At 46.4% G+C, this 27695-nt stretch overlaps 1 protein-coding gene across 8 annotated transcripts; it reads right to left on the bottom strand.

The window, feature by feature from the left end:
* Window positions 1-35: 35 nt before the first annotated feature.
* Window positions 36-27556, bottom strand: SLC37A4 (solute carrier family 37 member 4). 8 transcript variants are annotated; one of them, XM_075909684.1, is made up of 11 exons: window positions 27311-27517; window positions 25441-25529; window positions 20090-20603; window positions 17251-17483; window positions 14302-14545; window positions 12194-12352; window positions 11315-11400; window positions 6771-6884; window positions 4553-4618; window positions 3249-3387; window positions 36-1728 (listed from the first exon to the last, which is right to left on the bottom strand). In XM_075909684.1, the coding sequence occupies exons 3-11, from the start codon at window positions 20235-20237 to the stop codon at window positions 1562-1564; spliced, it is 1356 nt and encodes a 451-aa protein (XP_075765799.1). In that variant the 5' UTR covers window positions 20238-20603; window positions 25441-25529; window positions 27311-27517; the 3' UTR covers window positions 36-1561. The 8 variants fall into 8 exon arrangements, with proteins under 8 accessions (XP_075765799.1, XP_075765802.1, XP_075765801.1 ...); XM_075909687.1 differs by lacking the exons at window positions 25441-25529; window positions 27311-27517 and adding an exon at window positions 27537-27556; XM_075909686.1 differs by lacking the exon at window positions 25441-25529.
* Between the last annotated feature and the right edge of the window lie 139 nt (window positions 27557-27695).

The following is a 27695-nucleotide window of genomic DNA, read 5'->3' as shown; positions in this document are numbered from 1 at the left end:
TTGGGTCACTTGGTAGAAGAAATCTCATGCTCCCATTGCAGTGCTCCATTTTTATTTCATAGTTGGGTATACAGTATGTCTTAAACTACATGTGATACTTGCATATGAGTATTACTTGTGCAATAATAGCCATTTTGTTAAGTCTGACTGAGCAATCTCATGTCAAGGGAGCTCTCTGGTAGTGGCCACTGAGCCACTTGCATCCCTAAAAGCATTCTAAAGAACTAAATCCTGCAGAAACCTCAAACCAAAATCCTGATCAGAAAAGTCCCTTAATATGACATTTGCTTCCACAGAGCAATGCTCCTGCTAACAAGCCTTCATAAGAGTGAGCCACTCCTATGGTGTAGCGTAACCTAAAAATGCTGTACGGGGACCAAAGCCATTAGAAAGATAAGCTTTCACCTTATTGTAACTTATTGATAAATTCATCTACAACTCAATGATAAAAATCTCTTAATAATTTTCTAGATAATGCAGAAAGAGGAGCTATAAATGTGCATATGCTCTTGAACCAGTTTTCTTAGTACTCCAGCATTATATTTGGTGTTAACCATCTGCTTTGCAGCTCGCTAATACTCGATGGTTAACCAGGGCGATTAATTTAATAGCAAAAAGTACCATAAATTAACAAATATAACCCGCATCCATGTATAACATGCACTCGTATATTACTTGTGGTTTTTCTATTGTATAAAAAAAATTAGATAACCCACAGAGACTCTGCTGCCTTCATAAAAGGCTGATTTTATCATGTTGGTCTTGTCTTTTAATGTGAGTAAAAATCAACTTGAATAAGACGTGGGGGCATGGTTGGTAAAAACATGGATAACCTGCAGGTTATATTCGCTAATTTATGGTAACTGTTCTACAGTGCTTCTATCTCTTGAATGGAGTTCCAAGATCTGTACTCATTTGCAGTTACTGAAAAGGGTGCTGTTTTGCTGCAATGGCAGGGATCTGCAGTAATAAGTGGACCAGTAACTGTTCAGACTGACGAGTTGGGGGAGCAGCACTTTTAGTAATAAGTCAGCAGTCTGCTTCTGGGAAGGGAGACACAGGAGGCAGCTTATGGCAGAGGAAGCTGGGTCACAGCTGCAGTTACAACAGCAAGTGGAGGTAAATGAAAATAGGCTCAGTGCTGGCTAACTGAAATATTTCTATAAACAAGGAAGCTGAACTGAGCAACACCTCAGCTGAGGCCCAGCAGCAAGAAGAAAAGGTGGGTACTGGATGCCAGTCTTCTGCTGTAATTCTTGCTTAGCAATCCAGACTGCCAAGTCTCTGCTCTGTTCACTAACAGCACTTTAAATAAGAGGTAAAATGAGGTCATGAGATGTAAACAATCACTGAATAACTAAAACTGCTGCAGGTATTGAAACCTAACAGCTGCTGTAGATCTTATGCTTTTCCAAACACGAATGATTAAAATTAAATGATATTTGGATAGATATTCTGATTTAGTCTGCACTGATAGGAAACTCAGTCTCTGGTCAGTTAGTCATCATCTGCCATCCGATAATAGCGTCTGGAGCATCAGTAGTACCTTTGCTGCTCATCTTTAGTCAATCTTCTTGGGTACCCGACCCATCTTGGTGCAGATGTTCCGTAACAAGAAGAAGGCTACAGTGCTGATCGCACATGTTATTTCAGCTACCCAGAAGGCTGTGGCCCAACTGTAGTGCTTGGCTATAGTACTGAAAGGCAACCCAGCCAAGAAACCACCAACTGCAGAGGAGAGAACAGAGTTAGAGTCCTTAAGCAGCAGAATCTTCCAGTTTCTCCTACTGACACTGTTCTTTGCACTATTGTTGGCATTTATAAAAATGCTTCAAGCCGGATATCTCAAGTTATTTTAAACAGAACAATGCTGTCCTGCCTGGTGAAACATCTGGTCACTTCAAACTCTTTTCTCAATGTCACTCCTTCAGGATCCCTCAACGAATGGGCTGTGGCCACCTTTTCCTCCAAACAGGTTTTCACAGCCAGAAAACTCCAGGGAGCAAACTTCCTATCCAGCTATCAGAAAAGATACAAGTTTGGTGACTGCAGTTTACTTTGCTAACAAATATGAAAGTGAGGACTAAGTTGCAACCTGAAAGACACAAAAATCCCTTACCTGCTACAGACTGTCTGCTTTGGCAAATCTTATCAAAATGTATGAAGTCTCATAAGGGAGACAACTAAAGAGTGCAGCATTTTCACTTGTGACCAGAAATATGTCTGAGTCAAAACTGCAGAGTGAAACATTGCTGAGCTTTGGGGAAGTCTGGATCCAAACTTCAATGGGCTTTTTTCTTACTGTGATCCTGATGCTATAAGGACTTAGGCCTGGTCCAGATCTCAGAATGCTGGCAATAACTTCCACACTACTGCCTTGGGGTTTCTTTCTTTAGGGGTTTTTTTTTTTTAGGACAAGAAAAGTCTGAGAACAACAACATGCGTAGACTGTTTCCCTAATAAGTTAACTCTCTGTATGCTAGACTTTTATCTTTAAATCTTCACTGGGCTGGCAAAGGCTGAGGTTTCAATGGTAAGGACGTTAACAAGAAGTCTCAAAAGGTGATGTATGAGGCCAGTGTCCCAGACAGCCTAACACAAAAGATATGCTTCACATTTGTCCATCTTACCCATCTCTAAATCCAACCTGTAAAGAATACGCCTAGCTGCAGTCTCTGATGATTTTCTACAGACCCCAGTGTGGCTTTCATGGGGACTGCAGAATGAAACATCTTGAGAATCAAGCATGAAATTCAGGAAGTTGCTCAGTGAGTCTCCGGTTTTCAGACCCACTTTTTATTTGTTGAATGAACAGACTCAGTTGCACAAACCTTCACTTCCAATTCTCTCAGCTGTGCTGCTTGAGGGAGATCCTTTCATATCACTCAATAGCACCTGATCGTATCAAGAATATCAGAGCCAATTTGAAACCTTAATTTGCCAGACTAGGATCATCAGGAAATAGGGACATTAATGGTTAACCACTTAGCCTATGGGGGCTGAAGCAGCCTGCTGTAGGCCTTGCCCTGGTATGCCATGAGCAGGGGCACTTCAACCCGACTTGAGCAGCCCCCTGCCTGCCCTGTTTCATCAGTTAACCACTTAGACTTAGCATTTAACCCGTCAACTAACTAAATGGGATTTTACATCCCTATCAGGGGGACTGAGGTTTTTTGCTGCTACAGAATAAAGGCTCTGAAGTTTGTTTGGGGGTTTTGTTTGTGTGAGGGGGACGGAGTATTACTCACCATTGGCCATTAGTGCAACAATAGCATGCGAGGTGCCACACAGATTGGAAGGTGCGCTCTCATTTGCTATCACGCCAAACAGTGCAATTGGTCCATAAGAAGAAAACCCAAAGATGGCTCCTAGAATCAGTATCCATAGCTATCAACACAAGCAAAGAGTAATCAGAGATGGGATCCCTAAATTTGAGCATGTTTGGTTAGACATTGGCTAAGTGTATAAAGCCCTGTCTACCGTATGATTCAAACTGAACGTTTTTCTGGCATACTCTGCTTTCCTAGCTGGTGGGTAGAAAGTCTAGCATGTGAAACAGTCTGCTCTGCCACACATGCTTGTAACACAAGATGGTTTATAATGTAACACATTCCTGATTGAATTGGCCAGCACATTTTCAGCTTGAAAGGAATAACTGTTTTTATCTATTGTTATCAATATCTGTGTGAACTGTCACATAGCCCCATCTCATTATGAAACTCCTTAAACAGGAGAAGATTATGATAATTCTATTTAATAAGCTTTAAGTTATGGTAAAATGGCACAGAAAAGGTGTTTACTGCATAGCAGCCTTTTAAAAAATTATTCTGAAACGTGTTGGTTAAAGGGCATTATAGTTTTATAGATCTACTGGTCAATGCATTTATATCTGTTGTGAGGCACCCCCATTGTTGTCAGCTGAAAATCCTACAGTGTTATATTAAAAGGTAGTCTACCTGAACACGGATTCTAAGGTTGGGATTTACTTTAACAACCAGGCATTGCAAAGTATCTGAGCAATGGCACCAGTCTAAAGCCCATAAAGGGTATATAGTTCTTAGCCTCTCTCAAGATTTTTCCATCTCAGGATCGCAATATGTTGCATAACCATTAATGAATTAAGCCTTAACACTCCTATTGGGCAGAAAGTGTAATCCCCATCTGACAGTTTGGGAAATGGAGGCAAAAAGAAGAGCAGGAAGTAACTTGCCAAAAGTCAAGCAGGAAGTCAATGGCAGAGGCAGGAATAGAAGTGAGGTCTGGATTCCCAAGTCCTATGTGTTAGCTGTAAGACTTCTATTAATAGTTGGCCAGACTTATTATCTCATCTAAAGAGTAAACATTCCCAGAACCCATCAGTGTTTTAGCACTGGTTTTATGAAGATTCAGTTAATTTAGTAATATGAAATTATGAAGCTTCTTTCAGAAAAAAAACTTACAGCACTCTTCATAATGCTTTAAATCCTGTTGAACTAACCAACCTTTCAGATTAGGAAAGACTCAGTAAAAGTAGAAATAGGCAAAAGAGGAGAGAGAAAGACAAGGCAGAAACCTCCTGTTCTGTGAAGCCTGTGAGGGCAGCGAGAGGATGCAAGGCTACAATCCAGAAGTTGTTTTCCTGAGGGAGAGGTGAGAAAACATTAAAAAGGATAGAAGTGAAATTCCATTTGGTAGCAGAGAATACAGACAAAAATATTAGGGATTGGTTCAGAGAACTGTCAAAATTGCTACTAACAAAATCCTCATCAATAAAAGGGATACCATCATCTTAAGCACTTTTTTGCCCGATCATGTGTTAACTACCCAAATAGGTGGAGTTCCCACTAGGGGTGCGATAGTGTACATGTTTCAACAGTTAATAGATGAGCCTTGGTTAACTTGATTAACTTTCACAGTTACAAGCAGCTTCCCTCCCACATACCCCGCTGCTGCTTCTATCAGAGTGGAGGGGGAGAGCAGGTGGGAGCTGGTACACTTTTAGGTCAGTTTCCCATGGAACCGCCTGCAACCCCCCTATGCTTATAAGCTAGCTCCCTGCAGGCATCGGCTCCCACCTGCCCTTGCCCCACACTGCTGCCTCTGATATAGAGACAGCGGGGGGTAGAGGGGAGCAGTTACCTGTGTGTACTAGCTCCCATGGAGCTGCCTCTCGCCCGCATGTAAACATGTAGCCACTGAAAATTTCAGTGATTACATGGTTACAAAAATAAACACATTTAAACATCCCTAGTTCCCACCCTGTCTTGTGTAGTCAGAGTTCAAACTTAACACATTCTTGAGAGTTTAACTTTACTGAAAAAGTTGAGCCACCACCAGAACAAAAACCTCAAACTAAGCTTTCTCCCTATAATGAGTGTTCCTATAGTTTCCCTGCAGAGTAGCTCTGTCTCAGCCTCCAATTCCCTCTTTCAAGACAGCTTATTCCACCTCCTATATATCTATGGGAGCTAACAGGCAGCACTTTCCATAAGGAACCAGAAGTACTTGCTCAGCAGTTTTTTGCCAGTTTCTAATTCCTGCCAATAGGGTAGCTCAGCAACAGAGCCGTGTCTCCTGCTGAAAAATCAGGTGCTGTCATGTCACCCTGTTACACTATTTCTATTTCATACAACATCTCAGATAACTAAAAGTGCAGAGAAGAAATTTTCTCTATTTCAGTTTGCTTGCTTTGTACGTTTAGCAGCACTGTGTCTAGTCAGCTTGACTCTGCAGAGGAAACAATGTCTCTCCTCATCTGTGGGAGCTTTGCACAGCAATAGGGAGAGGGGAAAAAACTAATTGTGAAAATAAAATCATCCAAATTGGCAAAGGACTCTGGGGTAAGCCTAGGAACCTAGAGCTATTTTTACTTGAGTTAGTGAAGCTGACTAGATTTCACGCTTCCAATTTTTCTTTAAATTTTTCAGTTACAGATAAAGCCTGTAACTTCCAGACCAGACACGGTGGTTCTGTAAGAAGACGCCAGAAAGTTATATTGCAGTCTGTTTATAAATCTTTCAAATAGGATGCCCTGGAACTGTGTACAGTCCTTTACAAAAGGATTATGAAGTCAGAGGAAGAGTCCCAGAAGTTGTCACTGGTGTTTGAGCATGCTTTGCTAATAGCTAGATTGAACTTCTTCAGGAAACCTTGGTTCTTCCTTTATTTGAGCAGCAGTAAACATATTGTCAGTACTCAGATAAAAAAAATGATGGGGCATAACAGTTCTACCATTTTTATGCAGAACTTCCAATGCCAAACATGGGAATACTCTTCTGTAACCTTCTGTGCTCTAGTCGGTGTCTGAGTGCAACTTGCAGGACTTGACGGCTTGTGGAAGGGGCAAATGCCCCACCAGTGGCCAGCCCAGGCAGGGAGCAGAAGGGATGGGGCATTTGACCCATGAGTTTAGCATTTGCCCCTTCTTTTAGGAGGATGCTATCTGGTGCAGCACAAGATCCCAGCTAGCTGTCCTGAATGCAAGCTCAGCTGCTGGGGACAATGGACAAGCAAACGGGAGACCCTCCGTCCTTTTCACACGCTCAGCTGCTGTCCCAGAAGCCACCAAGCAGCACCTGGGAAAGCAACCGAAAATGCGGAGGGGGAGCCGGCAAAGCAGGACAATAGTGTGTCCCCCCACCCAGGTAGGGTGGAGAGGAGACAGGTCACATGAGGAAAGCATGTTGCCCTCCTCTTTTAGCTAGTCTGGTACTCTCCTTCTCTATGTTGAAGCATCAGTCATCACTCACATCACATGCTGCATAGGAACAAACTGCTTGTGCATGGGTTACCTTAGGAGAGTCACTTGTGATTGTGACCCGGAAAAGGTACATCGAAACAGACATTCCCGCCATCATGGAAAGCAGGAGCACATGCCGAGGATTCCCATAAAGTGACAGACCCACCTGTAATACATATTGGAACAGAGAGAGAAAATACACCGAAAATGAGTTCCTACTGCCAACCGATTCACAAACATTAGAGCCCAAAGGGACTAGATGACTTGCCCAGTAATTTCTGCTACAAGCTCATAAATACTGTTTGAGCTACAGTGTATCTACAGAACTTTCCAAAAGACTCAAAATTATGTAATATCCATTTATGTCCCAAAGTAAGTTGTATCAGTGAATAATTATCCTCCCTGACCTTACTTTTAATTGATCTGGCTAGCTTCAGCTCCCAATCACTATTTCATTATGCTCCTTTCTACTACATTAAAGAGCCTTCTTCTATTAACAATGTCCCAAAAGGTAGGTGTAAGTACTTTTAGACCATGATCAAGCCACACAGATTGAACTTCTTCGGTCTCTCACTGAGGGATGTTTTGTAGACCTCTTCATTCTTGTAGCTCTTTACTTAATCCTTTCCAATTTTTCAAAGTGTGGGCTCCAGAACTGGACAGAGTAATCCAGTCATGGTCACAATAATGCCACACTCAGAGGTTAAGTAACAAATCCTTAACTTTGTGATTTCCCTGCTTACACATCCTATGATTATGTGTTAGCCTTACAATAGTAAGGTGGGAACTCATGTTCAGTTGGTTATTTACCATAATTCCAAAGTCTTTTTCAATGTCACTGAGTTCCAGTATATGGTGCATCAGCTTGTGTGACCTACATTCTTTGTTCCTAGATTCAACATGTTCTTCATATAGCCTACCTTATGAAGCAATTTAGAGCTGCCTATACAATGAACCCGTATTTATCATTATTTGCCATTCCAATTTTTTATGTCACCTGCAATTTTTTGAAATAATAATTTTATATATTATTCCAGATCATTGACGGATACTGAATAAACTCAAACAAGAACAGAACCTGCATACCCCATTCATAATTTATTTTCCAATGTATCAGTTCATGAGTTTTTACTCCATTTAAATGGGCTACATTAATTTTGGATAGTCTGATTTTAAAAATAAAACTTAGCGCTATCTTGAAGCACAAAGCCAAATACCTTACAGAAGTGTACATCTATCACCACAGTTATCTCTATCAACCATATCTGTAATCTCCTCAGAAACAATATCAACTGGAGAGCTCCCTTGGAAATTTGATGGGCAACAAAGACTGTGCTCATCACTATAGAGCTGGAGTGAATGTCTCTCATCTCAACTTTTCGTTATATCAGTGGAGATTAGGGAATGTGGCTATAAATATACAGGCTTTATAACAAACTGTAATGTTACCTCCCATTCCTGCAGCCACATAATTCATCACAACCATGTTTCTACTGGGTTGTGCCCTGCGGATATTAGATATCTGTATATTTAATAAACTTTAGTGGCTTTGTGCTTTGCAGTCCAATGCTGCACATGGTAACATGACAAACTAATTTAGCTTGAACAAAATACAGGACTATGTAGCACTTTAAAGACTATCAATTTAGTTTGACTGACACACATAAAGCTCCTCAAAGATTCTCTCTAAGGGTATGTCTACCCTACAAAGTTAATTCGAACTAACGTCCGTTAGTTCGAATTAATTTTGATAGGCGCTACACTAGCGCTCCGCTAGTTCGAACTTAATTCGAACTAGCGGAGCGCTTAGTTCGAACTAGGTAAACCTCATTCTACGAGGACTAAGCCTAGTTCGAACTTACTAGTTCGAATTAAGGGGTGTGTAGCCCCTTAATTTGAACTAGTGGGAGGCTAGCCCTCCCCAGCTTTCCTTGGTGGCCACTCTGGCCAACACCAGGGAAACTCTATTGCCCCCCTTCCGGCTCCGGACCCCTGAAAGGGGTACGGGCTGGCTACGATGCCCGTGCCAGGTGCAAGCCGGCCAGCACCCAGCCAGCAGACCCTGCACCTGGCACGGCTCGAGCCAGCCACCCGATGCCCCCCAGCCCTCCCCCTCTTCCCGGGACCAGGCTGGCGGCTCCCGGGAGCTTGCCCGAGACCGCAAGAGGCGGGCACCCGCCTGGGTTAGTGCGGACATCGTGGACCTCGTCCACGACCTCCGCACTAGGCACAGGAAAGTGGCCGTCTAGGGCAGGAGAGCTGCCAGCCTGGCCACCCAGGAGCAGGTGTGCATGAAAATCAAGGTGGTCCACTGAGACCTCCGACCCTTAGCCCTGAGCTTACAATGACCGTACTGGGTCAGACCAAAGGTCCACCTAGCCCAGATGGCAGCCTGCGGCAAGTGTAGCCGGTCTGATGGCCGAGTGCTGTGATGTGCCCAGTGTGGGCACTCAGGGCACTCCAAGCCAGGACTGCTTTGCAAGCGGGGCACCCCTGAGAACTGTCTGTCCGGGGTGGGGGGTCGGGTCCCTTTAAGCACAGCCCTCGGCTAGCCTGAGGCAGAAGCTCCACGGTCTAAGTCCTCATCTGAGGCCCTGCCGGCACTGCTTCCGGCCATCCTTAACCCCGGTTCAGGGTCCACTTAATGTGGACATGCTAGTTCGAATTAGCAAAACGCTAAGTCGAACTAGTTTTTTAGTCTGGATCCGTTAGTTCGAATTAGCTTAGTTCGAATTAACTAATTCGAACTAAGTTAGTTCAAATTAGCGCTGTAGTGTAGACATACCCTTATGGACATGAGAGACACATATTTAGTTGTTAGGCTGTGAAAAACTTTTAACATAACTAGGCACAATTCACCTGGTTTTCAATTTCATTACAAAACTCAGTCCAGACTAGTTATGTAAGCGAGTAGTCAACTAACCGAAAAGCCTAAATTTATAGGTTAATCTAGTCGACTACTTGAATTCTTCTCTGTATCAGAGGCGGGAAGGGGGAAAGCAGGGACTAGTGTTGGGGGGAGCCAGCTTAAAAGCCAGTTCTCCCCAGCACTGTCTCTGTGGTGCGGCCTGCCCCCCGCTTCTCCTCCACACTGCTGCTTCTATCAGGCAGCAGTCCCTGTCCATGGCGGCCCGAGCTGGCTGCTGACGGAGACTGCTCCAGCAGCAGCCCCCGTCCGTGGCCACCCCAGGCCACCGCAGACTGGGGCCGCTGCCAGAGCAGACTTTGTGCACAGCCAGCCTGGGCCGCCACAGACAGAGGTTGCTTTGCAGCAGCGTCCCCCACTCCCTTCTGTTCCCCAGCAGCCTTTGTCTGCAGGGAGCTTAGACCCCCCCTCTGGACAGGGTCTGCTGCCACCCTGTGCTGCTGCCTCTGTATCAGAAGTAGTGGTGTGGGCAGCAGGCATCTGGTCTGCACAGAGAACTGATTTTTAAATTGGCTCCTCTTGTAGACCGGCTCCTGCCTGGCACCCCATGCTGCTGCCTTTGATACAGGGGCAGCAGCATGAAGTGGCAGGGGGCTCCCCGGGAATGGGGCTGGACTGCACTAGCTGCTGGCCCCGCCCCGGGGGACTATAGAATAGTCGACTAACCACTAAGAATTCATGCAGTTAGTCGACTATTATATTACCTGATAGTTAACATCCCTAGTCCAGACCTGCAAGTCTTTGATAACCCTGAATTTTGAGTCAGGTGAACTACTATTTTGGTGGAAATTGCTTCATTGTTCTGACAGTTGTAAGTGATATTTCATTTTGTGTTTTGGCATTTGTTTGAATAAAAGCCTGAGAGCACAAGGTGCATACCCACGATAAATGAACTGGAGAAGTAGGGTTGCACAAAAATCAGTGAATGAAACCAATGAACTGTAGATTAGTGTACATTGGTTTCTATATCATCATGTGAATTAATTACTATTTCAAATTGTTATAGGTGGTTATGTTTCTCACAGGTACTTTTCATAGGTGGCAAGTTATATGGGTCCATGGTACCCAGATATCAAGAATACTCCTCACCGGGGGGCCCTGCTCCACCAAAGTTTGGGGCCAGTACTCCCCACTGTCCTCCACAGAATCCCCTAGCCCTGCCTGCTGCCCATGGGTAATTTAAAACTCGCTGGGGCCACTACTGGCAGCATAGCAAGGCTAGAGCAGCTTCCTGACGCTTACTCAGCACAGCTGCTGGCATATCTGTCCCTGTGACCACCTCTACTATGGAGTTTGCCCATACTCCTTACCCCTGCCACTGGGCACAGGGAATGTGGGTTGGGGTTTTCAAAGAAGCCTACACAAAATAGGCACCTAACTTCCATCAGTCTGTTGGAAAAGCCCAGCTGTTACAAAGAAAGATTTTGTATCTTCTGAAATGTTTAGAAAGAAAAAAAGATTTTCAAGTGTCACTGAATCTGCATCACCATGCCATGGCAATCCAGGAAGGTTGCATTTTACATCCTCAGGGTGACAACTTCTAACCTCTTCAGTTCTCTCACTCCTGATACCTCAAAGTTTAGAGTTACCAGACATTCCAGTTATTGCACTGAGATCTGCCATCTGTGCTACTGAGAAAAACACAATGGACAAGGTTCCAGACTGCTTACCCGTGCTACTGCTCTGTCAGAAAGGTACCCAGCTGCGATGCTTCCTACCAGGCCCCCAATCTCCAAGGCACTCATGTAAGAACTGCCTAGAACACAGGATAAGAGGGCGTGGTTAGGCATCAGATCCAGGAAGGAAACACCAAACCAATTTCTTATGAATGGTTTATGTTTGTGCACAGGGAACAGTTCAGTATAAAGGCATATCAGAGAGAACAGAACAACTAGCACGAACATGCTTATACTTTGCTTGGTCTCCTAGGTTCCCCAGTTCTTCTCAGAGTATCTGATACGGTTTGTTGGTTTTAGTTAAGTAGTGTTTGATTTAAGACCTGAGGGGTAGTACCACAGCAACAGCCCAGGAGACTGAAATTCTCTGTTCACAGAGCAGGGGCAAACCAGGCAGTACCATGGCAGATTTCTCTCGCATATGGGACACACTGGCAGAGAGACAAACACCAATCTGTGAGGCTCACTTAGGGTGAGAAAAGACAACAGGTCAATCACAATGACTTAGTCACTCACTGGTGTCTCTACAAAGGCACCAACTGCTGCCCTTTGTATTGGGGGTTTCTTGGTCATGCACCTGATCATTAGGAACTGGTCAGTCACAAACTCATTTCATATATGTCACCAAACAGTCACCAATGGGCACCTTGGCTTACCTCAAGACCAGGGTGAACTGGAAAGTGTGATCTAATGAGGTAGTGCATGCATTTTCCTGTGCACCAATATCAGGAAATGTATTTCTTTCCTGTACCATTTGCTGACCCTAATCATCTGGACTGGTATTTTCAAGGACACTCAGATCCCATTAAAATGGGAACAGAACATCTTGAAAATTACATCCTTGAGCTTTAAAACGAGGCTCTTGTGCCTTACCCACAAGAGCAGACTGTCCTCTCTCCTGAATCAGAAAAAGCTGACCCCAATCTGTACAACACGTCTTCACTCCAAAGACAACCAGGTAGCCACTTGAAAGGACCCAGAGGTATGGTGAGAGAAGCAGCTCTGCCAGTGTGCTATGATCTCCAGATAAGCCTGAAAGGCAAAACAGTAAAAACACCATTACACCACTTGGATGTAGCAACAGGGTAGTGTCAACCCATCAGCAAGGCAGAATGATCTGCAAGTGGGTTGTGTGTGTAGTAGGGATGTTAGCGGTTAGTTAGCAAACCATTTAACCTCTAAGCAATTGCTTATTGGTTAACAGTCCCGGTTAACCACAACATCCTCCACCCCGCATGCTCTGCATTTAAAACTTGGACCAACAGGCCAGCTCAGTCCCAGCCTACTGGTCAAGTTTTAAATGAACAGCATGTAGGGGAGCCACCTGCCACTCCATGCTGCTGCCTCTGATGCAGAGACAGCAGCACGGGATGGCAGGTGAGAGTCAGTCTATGCGGGGATCCTGTATCAGAGGCAGTAGTGCAGGATGGCAGCAGCCCCTGTCCACAGGGGGCCCGGGCTCGCCGCAGACAGAGGCTACTCCATGGGATGGTGAAGCAATCTCTGACCACAAGGAGCTCGGGGCTACCCATGGACGGGAAGCATTTTAATAACCATGTAACCGCTAAGAATATTGCGGCTACATGATTACTAAAATAAACAATTTCTAACATCCCTATGGCATAGTGGGAGCAACCTTGTAACAGTAAATCTCTTCTAAATGTAAAAGTAGTTCATAGTAACTAGTCGTGATTGGCCATTGCTACCACCCATTTGCTCTGTACAAAGAATCCTGTCTATGGTATTTATTCCACTTAGTTACATTAAAAAGCTCACAATGATAAACATTTTACTTCGCATAACTCTGTTCTCGTACGGTTCCCAGTGAATAGAGGATATTGGAGAACATGCTGTCAATTCCTTCATATTTTGTTTCCAATCTTCTTCACTCGTCTGTGAAAGAAGCTGCGTACATCCCACCCAGCATGTTGCATTTAAGCTAGCTTCTCCATTCTTACATGAACCTGCCAGTTATATCTGCTAACACTCATATCCCCAAAACACAATTGTGGTATCAATTGTGTTCCCAGGACAGTTACCAAACGTCAATTCCATCCACAAAAGATTTACAAGGCAATGCAGAAGTCAGTACTTCACATAAATTTTTGTAGGCTTGTAAATACAGTGACAGACCTTGTGATGCAACAACCTCCAGACCTTTTGCTCTTAAGAGAAGCGTCATGTCCAGTGAATTGAACCAATATTTATTAACTACATGTCCTAATTCAGGACACCAAATGTTGATCAGAGTCCACTCAAGCTAGGGTCAATAAAACAGGAGACAGAATTCTCTGTTTATTGGAGACCTGTGGGGACATGCCAAAGGTAGCACTTCTCTCTGCTGTTCAGTAGGAACAAATAATTATGCTTTGCACTAGAGCTCTGCATGGAATTAGCATAAAGCCCTGCAGTAGGATTGGGATCCTGTGAGTCTCACAGGACCAGCTGCCACAATACCAGGAGTAGCTGACAGTGAGATTAGAAGTCCAACACAATGTTTACTTTACACTTGTCATGTTTGAGATCCTCCATGCCAGACCTGAATAATATAAGACCCCATGGGAAATAGAAGAATATTAACAGAGACATTTCACAGATGGGGAGTCTATGGCACACAGAGCTGAAGTGACTTGTTGAGGGTCCACAGAGTCAGTGGAAAAGCTGGGAATAAATGTAAAAGTGGCTCAGGAACTTTCCCTGACCTATAACCACGCATTAGATGGCAGTCTCTTGCTTTTTTTCACACTAGAAGACACACAGGGATTGGCACACACAAAGGATTCTCTTCCCGTGATACCTTGTAGTATACTACTGCAAGCAGATCTGGAGTTCAATACTGTGAGCACCAAGTTCAGGAAATTGGAAGGGTTTGGTTCCTGCACCAGGGAGACTCATATTTTCAATTTTTGGTAGAACATGTCCCTTCTCCTCTTTCTGCCTACATTCCTCCTTAATTGTAAGGTGAGGAGTCTAATGCTCACCTTTTTTCCCTTTCGTGGTTCCTGGTTCAATGTTTGGTAGCCCAACATCAGAGGGCTCATTTTTAATCAGAACAAGACAAACAAATGAGGTGCCCATGCAGATGAAGCCAGAGATGGATAGAGTTGTGCGCCAGTCGTAGCTCAGAGCCATCAGAGCAGCAACAATAGGGCCCAAGCCACCTGCCAGATTCATGCTGGTGGAGAGGATTGCCCACCACGTTCCAAACTGGGAAGGCTCAAACCACTGTGCAACAGGGAAAGATAGAGAGTGTGAGCAAAGATGCCTGGAGTGGGAATTAGATTCATCTCCAAAAACCTGCAGTTAAATAGTCCCTTCGTGGCCAATTCAGATCCTAGCAGATAGATGTTTATAAAAGTAGATGCAAAAAATATTTTATTCTTTAACATTCCCTTTCATCCAAGAAACTCAGAGCTGTTTGAAAACATTAATGAAGTAGGGATGTGAACAACTAGTCGCTCCCCCCCGCCCTTGCTGTCTCTATCAGAAAGAGGCAGCGGAGAAGAGGGGATGCTTCAAAGTGGCAGCGCCGCATGGAGCCCAGGGCCAGATCCCAGGCTCCATGTGGTGCTGCTGCTTTGAAATCCTGTATGCAGCCCGGGCCCTGGGCTGCACATGACGTTTCAAAGCAGAAGCACCACGTGAAGCCCGGGATCACTCCCTCGCTGACGCAAGGCTCCATGCAGCGCTGACACTGTGAAATGCCGCTGGGAGCCGGACGGTGGGCTCCCCACAGCATTTCAAAGCAGCAGCACTTCATGGAGCCTGATGACAGCTGGGAACTCCTGCAGGGTCTGGGTAGGTCTGGAAGGGGGAGGCTTCACATGCTGTCCCCACCCCCAGCCCAATCTCTCACTCCCACTGGCCAGAACCCAGAGGATCCCAGAGGGGTAAGCCATGGACCACATTCAAAGGCTTGGTGGGCTAGGTTTGGCCTGTAGGCTATATTTTGCTCGCACCTGGTTTACAGGGAAGTTTCTACGAATGCTAGTGTGGAAGAAAGGGTGAGACCTTCTCCATGGCAGTGCCTTCTTTGTTATTGCCTTAGATCATGTCATTTGAACATTTCTACAGAGAACCACAGATTTTAGCCCCTAGCTTTATAATGGTAAACTTTTCCTTCTTCCCATGGCTAAATTATCCAGTTGTGGCTTCTGAGGCAGCACGCACGCACGCATATACACAAAATTCAGCAGGGGCCCTGTTCACATACTGTATGTCTCTTGACATTCTGTGCAGGCAGACTGGTAGGTTTTTTTTCCTCCTGGAGCAGAAGGAGTATGTATCATTCTCCCAAAATATCCTGAACTGCAACATGATCTGGCTTGTGATTTATAACTTATGTGCCCACTGCCAGTTTAAACCAAACTTCATTATCATTCCCTCGCTCAGCAGTGGACAACTGCTAAAGGGAGGAGGCTATGGTGCCTCTGTTTCCACAAATCAGGGACTGGAATCCAGCAATTGGGGTTTCTCATGACTACAAATTCTGTTGCTATGGTGATTTAGCAAATTAAACTACAATTACCTACCAAAGCTTCATGCTTAAGACAAACAAATGGAGTAAATAACTCTCCAACTTGAGTGTTCTTGGCTTGAATACATAGCAAGAGGCATGAGACACTCCTTCTCCAGGGATGGCAGGGATAGAGCAATCAAGAGTTCACAGACACCACGCCTGGAGCCATACCTACACTACATCTCCTGCTAGGAGAAGTGGGAATAGCTGTGAATTCACCCACCAACCTAGCCAGGGCCATGGCTAGGAGAGTGTGAGGTCTGGGACAACTTCTACTCCATCTCAGGCCTGATCCTTCCTTTTCCCACCCTTGCGCCACCCGTCCCCCTCCCAAATCCCCTCCCAAGTGACACAGCCTGGAGCATTAGTAGAAGGTCTGGCTCTAGTAGCAAGGGTTGAGCCCACCCCTGCACGCATAAGTGGCATGGCAGTGGGAAGTGGAATGACCCAACCTCAGCCCACTCTGCTTTGCTGGCTCCCAGCCACATAGCTCCACCTCCCCCTGCCTCCAGTGAATGTGGGGGGTCAGTCCCACCTCTTCCCCCAGCCCATCCCCTGAGCGACATGGCTGGGGTCAGGTAGCACTGCTTCCTGCCACCATCAGTGAATGCAGAGCAGATCTGACTTCTGCTGCAGGTACCAGGTCCCCTGCTAGTCCCCTGGATTGTGCAGGACCTGGGGAGGTTGCACCGAACCATCCTGTGGATGGGATGGCACTGATCGAAGCACAAGGACTGCTGCGGTTTTCTCCATACAACACCTCTTCTGGGGGGAGCTGCTATGAATATCACACAAAGCAAGCATTCCTGTATCATCATTTATTCAGGTCTCCTAGTCAGGGCTTCATTTGTAGTGAAAGAGATATTTCACTTTCGTAATTGACACAGCAAGCTCAGAAGTGCTGGGGCTAGGAACTGCCAAAATAAACTATAACACCGTGGTCCCCAACCCGGCGCCCGCCGGGCTCTTCACATGCGCCCGCGGAGCAATCTGGGCTGGCCCTGCCCCTGGGCGTGCAGCAGGTGCCAGCCCTGGGCGCATGGCCGGTCCCGCCCCCGGGTGCGCCACGCGTGCCCCGGGCCCGGCGCCAGCCCCGCCCTTGGCTCCACCCCTGGGTGCGTACGGGGGAGGGCGCCGGGCACGCAGCGCTTACGGGGGGCGCTAGCCCCGGGCGCGTGGCTATGGGGGGGACCCCGCCGCCGGGCATGCGGCTGGGGGGGGCCGCCCCCGGGCGGGCAAGTGTCCCCGCCCCCTGGCGGGCGAACGGCCACGCCCCCTGGCGCCCGACAACCTGAAAAGGTTGGGGACCACTGCTATAACACAAATTAAGCACTACTCCTAGCATTTAAATCTGGGAGTGTACCCCTGCCCCCCCCCAAAAAAGGAGGGGGGATTTTCAAAGTATACTTACTTTGCGCAGTACCTTCCCACATGGTGGCCATCCCAGTCCTTGTGCCAGACCGTTCAGAAACCACAGCCCTGAAAAGACTGTAACAGTAGAGCTCCAAGAAAAGACAACATTAACTATGCCGACCAGAAGAAGGCCAGATGAGAAGAGCCAGCGAGCACTCATTTGATCAGAGAGGACACCACTGATAAATTTACTGATAGCGTAGGCTGCCGACTGGCTGCTAGTGATAAGACCTGCAATAAATCAGAAACCAAAGACATACATTAGTAACAAATTTTGTAACAAGATAGTTAACTCAGGTATCTAATGGATCACATTCAGGGTTGTCATTCAGGAAGAAATCAGTTCCACTAGCTATTACAATAACAGTGGCTTTCTAGTTGGTTTCTAGAAAAGTATTCCTGCAAGCAGGATACAGACATTAATATGATTAGCACCTGAACTGAGATATACATAATATGACAAGCAGTATTTTTTTTCTCTTCAAAGCACTGAGATGTCTCTAGCTCCACCAAAGTTATGGACACTGTAAGTTTACATTTTCACCACGCTAAAGACCCAACCATCCCATGCTGTTTGTAAACCATAAAGCATCAAGCACAAAGAATATGTAAGATATGGCATTAATGCTACCAATCGGCATCTCCCAAGAAAGCATTTTCCAATCTTTTTAGGCAATTGAGTTGGATTACGGACTTATCTACATAGAGAAAATTCCAGAACAATTATTGTGGAACAACTATTCTACACTTGTTTCCCTTGTGACACCTTTATTCCACACCAAAGGTTAATCCATGTATGACTTATGGATATAAAATCCCATTTAATTAGTTAACCGGTTAAACATTAAATTTTATCGGTTAGCAAAATACATGGGGATACAAGGGTGAGTTACTCCAGCCCCCCACGCCATGGACTGCTCCAACCCGGCTGCTTCTGCTCCAGTGCTAGGCTGGGAGCCAGCAGCGTTGCACAGGGTTGGAAGCGGCAGCCGGGGAGGAGGAAGGGTGACCACACAGGCTGGGAGCTGGCAACCCCCTACCCACTGCCACTTCCAGCCCCACGGAAAGCTGCCGATTCCCAGGCTGAGCCAATTGAGAGCCTGTAGCCCCACGGGGCTGAAGCAGCCCTCTACTCATGGCAGGCTGCAGGTGAGGAAGCTGCTCCTGGGTAACGGTTAACTGTTACCCAGTAAACATCAGCCATTAAGGATTCACATCCCTATTATGACAGTGTGTTTATTAACGGAATTCCTACAGAGCCACATTTTACCTCAAATATTCACCTTAGGTTAAAAAATCCTAATAATTAGCTTAACATATCTGTAACTTAAATCTTACTTTCCATGCCCAGCACTAAGATATGAAGGACACAATAAAGTGCCAAGATTCTGAACTGAACAGATTCAAGGTTTTTTAGGCACTAAGGTTTATAATGGTTTACACCAAGGCTACAGGAAACAACTGAATTTTTCAAACAAAACTATGTTTTTTGGGACATTTTGCCTAGCAAACCTATCTCAGGGCAGAAAAAATGGAGTGCAGTTAACACTGATTCCAATCCCAAGTTTGACTCAATGTAATGTGGAAATTATATATGGCTCCTGGTTTAGCTCAGTAATTATTTAAGGAATATTAGATTTTTGTTTATTTATCCACCCACTAGCAAAATACGGTGACCAAATGTTTGTTGTTGCTATAGGTTTTCTTGACCCCACAAGCCAAATGGCATCCCTGATCATATTTAAACAAAGATTCTACATTTGTTTAATTAAGCTTTTTTTTTTAACTACTCATTTTTTGAAAGAGTCCATCCAGATTAATGAATCAGAGAGATTGCTTTCAATTGTGTATGTGGCTTGGTTCTGAGACTATTTTCACATAACAAAAACCTTGCAGTATGTGAACTCAACTCTACAATAGCAGAGGATTAGGCAAATTACCTCAGAAGCCTCATCCATTTTTTATTTCTGCAACTCTTTGCAGAATAAGAGGTGACCTTTTGAAGTGAATATTCTGAACAATTAAAGGGGATACTTTCATGTCAATGGGGACAACATACAGATTTGGGTTAAAAAAAGATGTAAACCACAATAAAACATCCTATAAAAAAAATGAAACGCAACAGAAGTCTCCCTTTGGATTTGTAAAAATTCCAACAAAAACAAAGTTTGCGTATGCTTGTTTTTTAAACAAACACTGTAGGATTTTTTTAGCACCTCAGATTTACAAAGGGAAATTAACTACACAAAGTGAAACTAATTATTTGGAATGACCAAACTGAGTAAAAATGCAACAAATCAACAGTTCCAATGGCAACAATAGTTAATTTTAAATAATCTCTTTAATTTTAAATAATGTAAGTGATATAAGACGGAAGGAAATACTTAAAATGTATACAGATTTTTTAACTGGGCAGTGACCTTTTTAGATATCACAACTGAGGCACAGAAAGTGTACTACCACTTCCAATTTTTTTTACCAGAAAATATAGATCAAATTCAACTTACTTTACTTGAACTATCTTATTGAAGTCAATGGCACTACAGACACTTGCCTGAATAATGATATACAGATTTGGCCCTAGATTTTAAAGATGTAGAATTTTGATTTTTCTTCCTAGAAACTCCAATAGATGATTTCTCGGTCCACTTCTTCAGATGAACACAACATGCATTTAACATATGGATTCTGGTACAGCGCGTGCACACACACACACACACACACACACACACACACACACACACACACACACACACACACACACACACACACACACCCCCCCCCCCCCCCCCCCCCAAGAGAAAACATGTACAAACTCTATCAAAGAAATTTCTTACCTAAGTCATCTTTGTCCAATTCTATTTCCTCCATGATTGCGGGCATAACAAATGAAAATGTTTTCCTATTGAAATAGTACAATGTATAGCCAACAAACATGGCAGTGAATATCACTGTTCGGTAGTAACTGTAACCCTTATCCATCATGGTACAACCAAAAGTAATATCTCAAAAAAAAATCTGGCCAGTAGGATTTTTAAAATTTTAGCTCACTGCTATAGTGAATAGTTGTAATAGAAGAGTTTTTAAAAATAGCAACTGCTTTTAAATCTGAGAAAGGATGCAGTAAAAAAATTTGAACAAAAGAGCAATTTTGATTGAGGAAAAGTAAAACCGCAACTATCAGGGTATCTGAGCTGGTGGTTGGACTCTCCAGTTAGAATTCACATCCTGAGATATTTTTGCACAGCTACAGCTTTGTCAATGTTCTTTTTTCTTCTCAGTTTTGTTTACAGCTGCTTTCTGGAGAATTATTAACTTAGGGAACTCGTCATTCAGGACAAAACCATCAACCTACAGAAAAAGAAAAAAGTAAAGATAGCTTGTGATAAACCGCACAGTACGCAAAGTGGAAAGATTAGAGGAGCCTTGCTCAGTAACTCTTCTGACCTATGAGCTCAAACAGGACAAACTGAAAATAATCAATCCCTTTCCAGAAAAAAAAAATCAAACTAGACTCGCTACAAGGAAAATACAGGGTAGATTAAAGTCCTACAGCTTCAACAGGCAGTCTTGCATTTAGTTTCTGGTTTCCTTTTCAGTGACTCCACGAGTATTATATAGCTCTGACCTTCTCTGCTTTTTTAGCTGGTTCAATACTGCAGAGCAAGACTCTTCCACTCTAGTGAATTTGTAGACAGAAGATGACATTTAATCCAATCTGACTTATGCTAATGTAATAAGAAACAAAGGTATCTTCCACAATAATTTTGTAATTCTCCCAGTTACTGTTATGTTCTGTGGCTAAAACACAGATAATCACCCACTTGGGACTGTTACAGGTCTTATTAATATTTTCAGAATCTGCAAGTGATTGTATAGATATAATTCAATACCCTTTCTCTAGCAAATTAATGTATCTGTAGAAATGTCCAGGACAGTGGTGCAACTATATTTTTGTACCTGGTAAAGCAAAGAAACCAAATAAACTTTGAGGGAGGGAGTGCAAAAGAGAGAGATGCAACAGGACAAAAAGCAAAGAACTGGGCAATATTTATCCCAAGTGAAAAACCAGGGAAGTCAACCAAATTGCAGTAAGTTTAGATTTTGAATAAAGACTCATTAATATAGAAGAATAAATGGGTAACTGCCTAATTGGGTAACTGCCTATGACAACATAATGAGGCTTGAGAAATAATAAATGCAGAAATTCAGAGTGCAAAGGAATGCAAAAACAATGAAAAGCAGTCAAGCATGAAGTACTGATGCAAGTCTTCAGTCAATAAGCAATTACTCTCTTTTTGAACAAGGAAACTGCATTCAAGCTCATTTTGCATTTTGGAGACCAATCGAAACTTCAAAAGAAATCAAAAAGAAAAGATGCCCTGACAGTATGGGGATAATATCTGAGCAGCAACATGGAAAGAAAATCTTACGAACTAAGAAAAATATTTTTTAACATTCATTAGTGATGTTAAATAGCAGGTAAGAGACTAGTTGACTAACCACATGAATTCTTAGCAGGGATGAATTCTGTAGTCCCCGGGCATGGGGCCAACAGCCAGTGTGCTCTGGCCTCACTCCTGGGAGCCCCCTGCCATTCCCGTACCAGAGGCCGCAGTGCAGGGTGCCAGGCAGGAGCCAGTCCGTGAGGGGAGCCAGTTAAAAAACTAGCTCCCCTGGCGGACCAGCTGTCCGTCTGATACAGAGGCAGCAAGGAGGGGTGGAGGTGGAAACGTGAGTGGTAGACCAGATTACATAGGCTTCTCAGTTTATCTAGTCAGCTACTCATTGACATCCCTAACATTCATGGAGCAACTAGTTTTCAAAGGACTTTATAAACATAATGCTGAGAATATTAATTCCTTGTGGAAGGGGCAATATCTCAATTTGTTTACTGGACAGTACAAAGCACCAAATGCATTACCTAACATATAATAAAACAAACAACAATTCATTTATAGCCGTCGTGTCCAACCACACTCAACTGGCCAAATAGCCACATGTGGCCAGTGGCTAACATGTTGGACACTATGGATTTATAGGGTTTATTTTTAGGCAACTTATGAGTATTTTGGTTTTATACACACACATGGATTTCATCAGGTTTTAAAAACTGTTCCTCTTTGAGTTATATTGAAAGTTGGCTTTGCCTCTGATGGTTAAACTCCTATCTTTTGCCTCCTTTTGGCAGAGGTATTCTTAACTGAAAGTGAAGGTGAGAGAAAGGTGTATCTCCTAAAGAAGAAAAAGTCTGATTTCATACCAAGAATGTCAGTCTTGGCCAGCCAGTTTGTAAAACTTGTGACAATCACACAAGTTCTGTGGATCTTCATGTGCTGGGAGTATCTCAGTACAGTGCTACAGCATTCCTGGAAGCAACATGCAATCACTTTGCTTGATGGCTGTAGAAAATGGCAAAGGCTACCACATTCTAAGTGCATGTAGCTAAGACCCAGTAAAAGATGGTTAAAGATACTAAAGGAGGGCATGAAGAAGGTCTGTGTCAGACTGGAAGATGCACTTGACAGAACTTGTGAAGACAAAGAGTAAGTGCCACTGATCCCAACTTACAAGATAAGGCAAAAAGTGCAGAAGATAAACACACACATGTGTACTTACATAGTTATAATCAAATTTTAAAAAATATTTTTTAACTCTTCCCCTTTGAATTATATTAAAATGTTGGCCATGTCCAAAGACTTTGACACAGATAAGTTCCCAGCAAGCACCAGCTGTCCTCTCTTCAAACAGGAGGAAAGAGAAACATTGAGGGTATATTTTTAAACTACTTCTTATATATGTTCCTCATTAGGATTAAGTTGGTTTTAAACTAAAGCTAGAAACCTGATTCTAAATGTAAGAACACATCAAGGGAAGATGCCTTTACATTTTCAAACTGAATGCTCCTACACTTCAGTTAGTCTATAAGGTGCCACAGGACTCCTCATCGCTTTTGCAGATTCAGACTAACACGGCTACCCCTCTGATACTTTACATTTTCAGATAGTTTTACAAACATCTGGCTCTTTTGATGGATTTATCTGTGTTTCAATAGGACATTTAAAAGTTCATTTCATTTTTCAGAACTTGACAATTCTGCCTGCTCCAAAATCAGCCTACACAGAGAACAAGAGGGTCACATGATTCTTTCTAGCTATGCATTTCCCACATATTTATCATTGTAGATTCTAGGCCAATGGTTCCCAACCTGTGGTCCATGGATCCCTCGTGGTCCCAGATGGTACTGCAGGGGGTCTGTGGAAAGTTTAAAAGTAAGGATCAGGCCACCCCAGAGGGCCCAATCCTTACTTTTTTCCCCCCTTTTCTTTTTTTTCTCCCCCCCCCGGGGGGAGCCGTGAAATTTTAACAGATTGAAAAGGGGACTGCGCGCTCAAAAAAGGTGGGGAACCGCTGTTCTAGGCATCATGTAACAGCCACCAGCAAAAAGTACATAGGGAAACAGTGCATGTGGTTTGAGTCACCAAGACTAAGAAGTATTCAAAATAACAACACTGATACAATATAAAATGAACCATATCAACAGCTAGCACTATCAGTCCCTTTTACTGTTTATATTACTAGCACCTAGAGGCCTAAGTGTGACCATCATGTTAGGCACTACAGTAAGAAACATTTCATGCCCTTAAACAGCTGTTCCTAACTGCTGGTCCATGGCCCAGCACTGCTGGTTGCTGGGCTGCTGCACACCACCAGGCCATGTATATGGAGGCAGGGCCAAGATGGAGCAGGGTGGTGCACCACAGACAGGCAGACGGGGGCATGGAGGAGGTGGTGAATAGCCTGCACAGCCTGGTGTCCCCTGGGCTGTTGGCAGAGGCTGACGCTATGGGCTAGATCCGTGGTCACCAACTAGTAGATCGTGATCCACCGGTAGATCTCAGGGGCTCCAAGAGTAGCTCTTGAGCCTTCTCTGAACTGTGCACCTGCGCAGTGCATTTACATTAGATTTCCTCATGTAATGTAGGCGGGGCTTCAAGGAAGGGGTGGGGCAGTAGATCTTCGCCTGTTCTGAGACTTAAAAAATGAGCTTGGGTGTAAAAAGGTTGGAGACCACTGGGCTAGATGCTGGATTTCACCAGCTCTTCTGGGAGGGGCATATGCAGGGTGGAGCTGGGATAACATGCTGGGTGAGAAGGGTGGGGCTGTGGGAGGCAGGTTGCAGTTGCCCAGCCATTGACCACCCCATGCCCTCTGTCTGGCACGGCTATGACTGTGGCCGCATTGGCAACACTGTGTGTTGCAGTGGGGTACTTTCCCACTGCATGTGCTCCCACGTTGGGTGCCTGCACGAGCCTGACTATGCACAGTTCGCCCCACAGAAGGAGCTTCGGCCCCTCCTGGCTTTGGCCCCATAGGAGTCCGCCGTATGATTGCCACAAATGGTCTTGCTTGTGAGATACTTGGCTGGAAGGAGGGAAAACAACGTACATTTCTTAACAGTAAGAAATTTAAGTTTGTGTATGTGTGTGGCCTCAGGGGAGGGGCTGGGAATATGGGTGGGTGCAGGAGTCAGGGTTGGAGTGTATGAGGGGACTGGGGCAAGGAAATGGAGGGGGGCAGGAGTCAGGGGAGGGCGGTATGAGATTTGGTGGACTAGTAACATTTTGTTTGCATATTCATTATTTGCATAATGAATATGCAAACCTGCAAATAAAATATTACCAGTCCACAAAAGATTTGTTAATGGGTTTGCCAGTCCACAGTATAAAAAAAGTTGAGAACCGCTGCCCTAAAAAAGTTTAAAAGCTGAAGCTAAGCTTCTTCCTCTTTCATGTCCAGTATCCTGTTTCCAGCAGTAGCCCAACCTGATGTTTCCAAAGAAATTGAGAGAGCCCACAACACACATATTAATACTACACAATATGGGGATGAGATTAAATTGGGGGAGGTTGCTTCTAGAACTCTAACATGAACACATGTTGCCTTGAAAACAGAACTAGGTTCATAAACTTACCCAATCCTTTTAACCATCCATTCACAGTATTTAAAACATTAAAACATCAAGTTTAACTTATACTGGGACGCAACACATTATGCTGCTCAGGTCTGATATAATTAAATATATAGCACCAAAAAGTGTACCAGGCATTTTACAAAGACATAGGTTGCTGACACCAAGAATTTATTCTAACAATTGTTAGCCATTTTAACATGTGCATTGCCCTACCTGAGCATAGAAAGAGCAAGGTTCAGAACAGGCAGCAAAGGACTAGCAGTATGGTGTGGGTAGTGCAGCTTGCACTGCTGTAACTGGAGCTGCACGGATATAGATAAGGGCCTGGGTTGTTAAGGGACAAGAACTAAATATAAAAGTCTCTTCAGCTGCTCATCCTCCAGGTGAACGCTCACAGGAAATGGATACCAAGCAAAAGGCTAGAAAACTGCAGCACTCCTGCTGAGGTCAGGGCAACCTGGTGCACGGACTGCAGGCCTTAAGTGTGGAAGAGGCTTGTGCACAGGAGCGGGGGGTTCTGTACCGTAAGAGGCCAGTCTGTACGGTTATGTGGCTGAGGGAGTGGGGCATACTGTGCGCGGTACATGATTTACGTGTCTGGAGGGCTACGCGGGGGAGAGGCCGGGGGCAAGGTGGCTGAGGCCTGAGGGGTTCTGTGGTAGAGAGGCCCGGGCTGTGTGTGGGGAGGGGCTGCGCACTGGAGAGAGGGGGGGAGAGGAGCTGTACGGAGGGGGGGCTGCAGGGGGCTGTGCGGAGGGGGGGAGAGGAGCTGTGCGGAGGGGGGGAGAAGAGCTGTACGGAGGGGGGGGGCTGCAGGAGGCTGTGCGGAGGGGGGGAGAGGAGCTGTACGGAGGGGGGGCTGCAGGGGGCTGTGCGGAGGGGGGGAGAGGAGCTGTACGGAGGGGGGGCTGCAGGGGCTGTGCGGAGGGGGAGAGGAGCTGTACGGGGGGGGCTGCAGGGGGCTGTGCGGAGGGGGGAGAGGAGCTGTACGGAGGGGGGGCTGCAGGGGGCTGTGCGGAGGGGGGAGAGGAGCTGTACGGAGGGGGGAGAGGAGCTGTACGGAGGGGGGGTTCCAGGGGGCTGTGCGGAGGGGGGAGAGGAGCTGTACGGAGGGGGGGCTGCAGGGGGCTGTGCGGAGGGGGGGAGAGGAGCTGTACGGAGGGAGGGTTCCAGGGGGCTGTGCGGAGGGGGGAGAGGAGCTGTACGGAGGGGGGGCTGCAGGGGGCTGTGCGGAGGGGGGGAGAGGAGCTGTACGGAGGGGGGCTGCGGGGGGCTGTGCGGAGGGGGGAGAGGAGCTGTACGGAGGGGGGGCTGCAGGGGGCTGTACGGAGGGGGGGCTGCAGGGGGCTGTGCGGAGGGGGGAGAGGAGCTGTACGGAGGGGGGGCTGCGGGGGGCTGTGCGGAGGGGGGAGAGGAGCTGTACGGAGGGGGGGCTGCAGGGGGCTGTGCGGAGGGGGGAGAGGAGCTGTACGGAGGGGGGGCTGCAGGGGGCTGTGCGGAGGGGGGAGAGGAGCTGTACGGAGGGGGGGCTGCGGGGGGCTGTGCGGAGGGGGGAGAGGAGCTGTACGGAGGGGGGGCTGCGGGGGGCTGTGCGGAGGGGGGAGAGGAGCTGTACGGAGGGGGGGCTGCAGGGGGCTGTACGGAGGGGGGGCTGCAGGGGGCTGTGCGGAGGAGGAGAGGAGCTGTACGGAGGGGGGGCTGCAGGGGGCTGTGCGGAGGGGGGAGAGGAGCTGTACGGAGGGGGGGCTGCAGGGGGCTGTGCGGAGGGGGGAGAGGAGCTGTACGGAGGGGGGGCTGCGGGGGGCTGTACGGAGGGGGGGCTGCGGGGGGCTGTGCGGAGGGGGGAGAGGAGCTGTACGGAGGGGGGGCTGCGGGGGGCTGTACGGAGGGGGGGGGCTGCAGGGGGCTGTGCGGAGGGGGGCCCGGGGGAATAAGGCGCCGGCGCGGGCAGAGGCCGCAGGGCGCACACGGGTAAGAGGCCGGAATCCGGCCCCGCAGAGCTCGGCGCCCCCTCGCGGTACCTCTCCGACCCCTTCGCCCAGGGGCTTCCGCCCGAAAGTCCCGCCTCGCCCCCGCACGGTACCGTCGCCTATTGGGCAAGGAGCCTGTACGTCACCGCTTCTGCCAATCACAGGCAGGATAGGGCAGGACGCCGTCGGGGGCGGGAACTGAGCGTCCGGAGCCCGCTCGCTGCAGCAGGACCGCCAGGCGGCCGCTGAGGGGCCGGGCGGGGCCCCGCTGTGGCGGGGCGGTTGCCGGGTAGGGGGCGCGCTCGGCTCCCCGCCCCCAGAGAAGAGGAACCGACCGACCTGCTGCAGCGTCCACCGAGCGCGCTCCGGCCCCGGTTGCAAATACGGAGCGCGCGGGGGCGGGGCCGGGGCCGAGCGCGCGGGGCGGGGCTGGGCGGCCAGGGGTAAATGGGCCCGGCCCGGCTCGCGCCCCTGTGGGGTAGGGCGGGGGGACCCGCA

Source organism: Pelodiscus sinensis, chromosome 26 (genome assembly GCF_049634645.1).
Source record: "Pelodiscus sinensis isolate JC-2024 chromosome 26, ASM4963464v1, whole genome shotgun sequence".
In the NCBI taxonomy this organism is placed as follows: domain Eukaryota; kingdom Metazoa; phylum Chordata; order Testudines; family Trionychidae; genus Pelodiscus; species Pelodiscus sinensis.
This window is presented reverse-complemented; position numbering and strand designations above follow the sequence as displayed.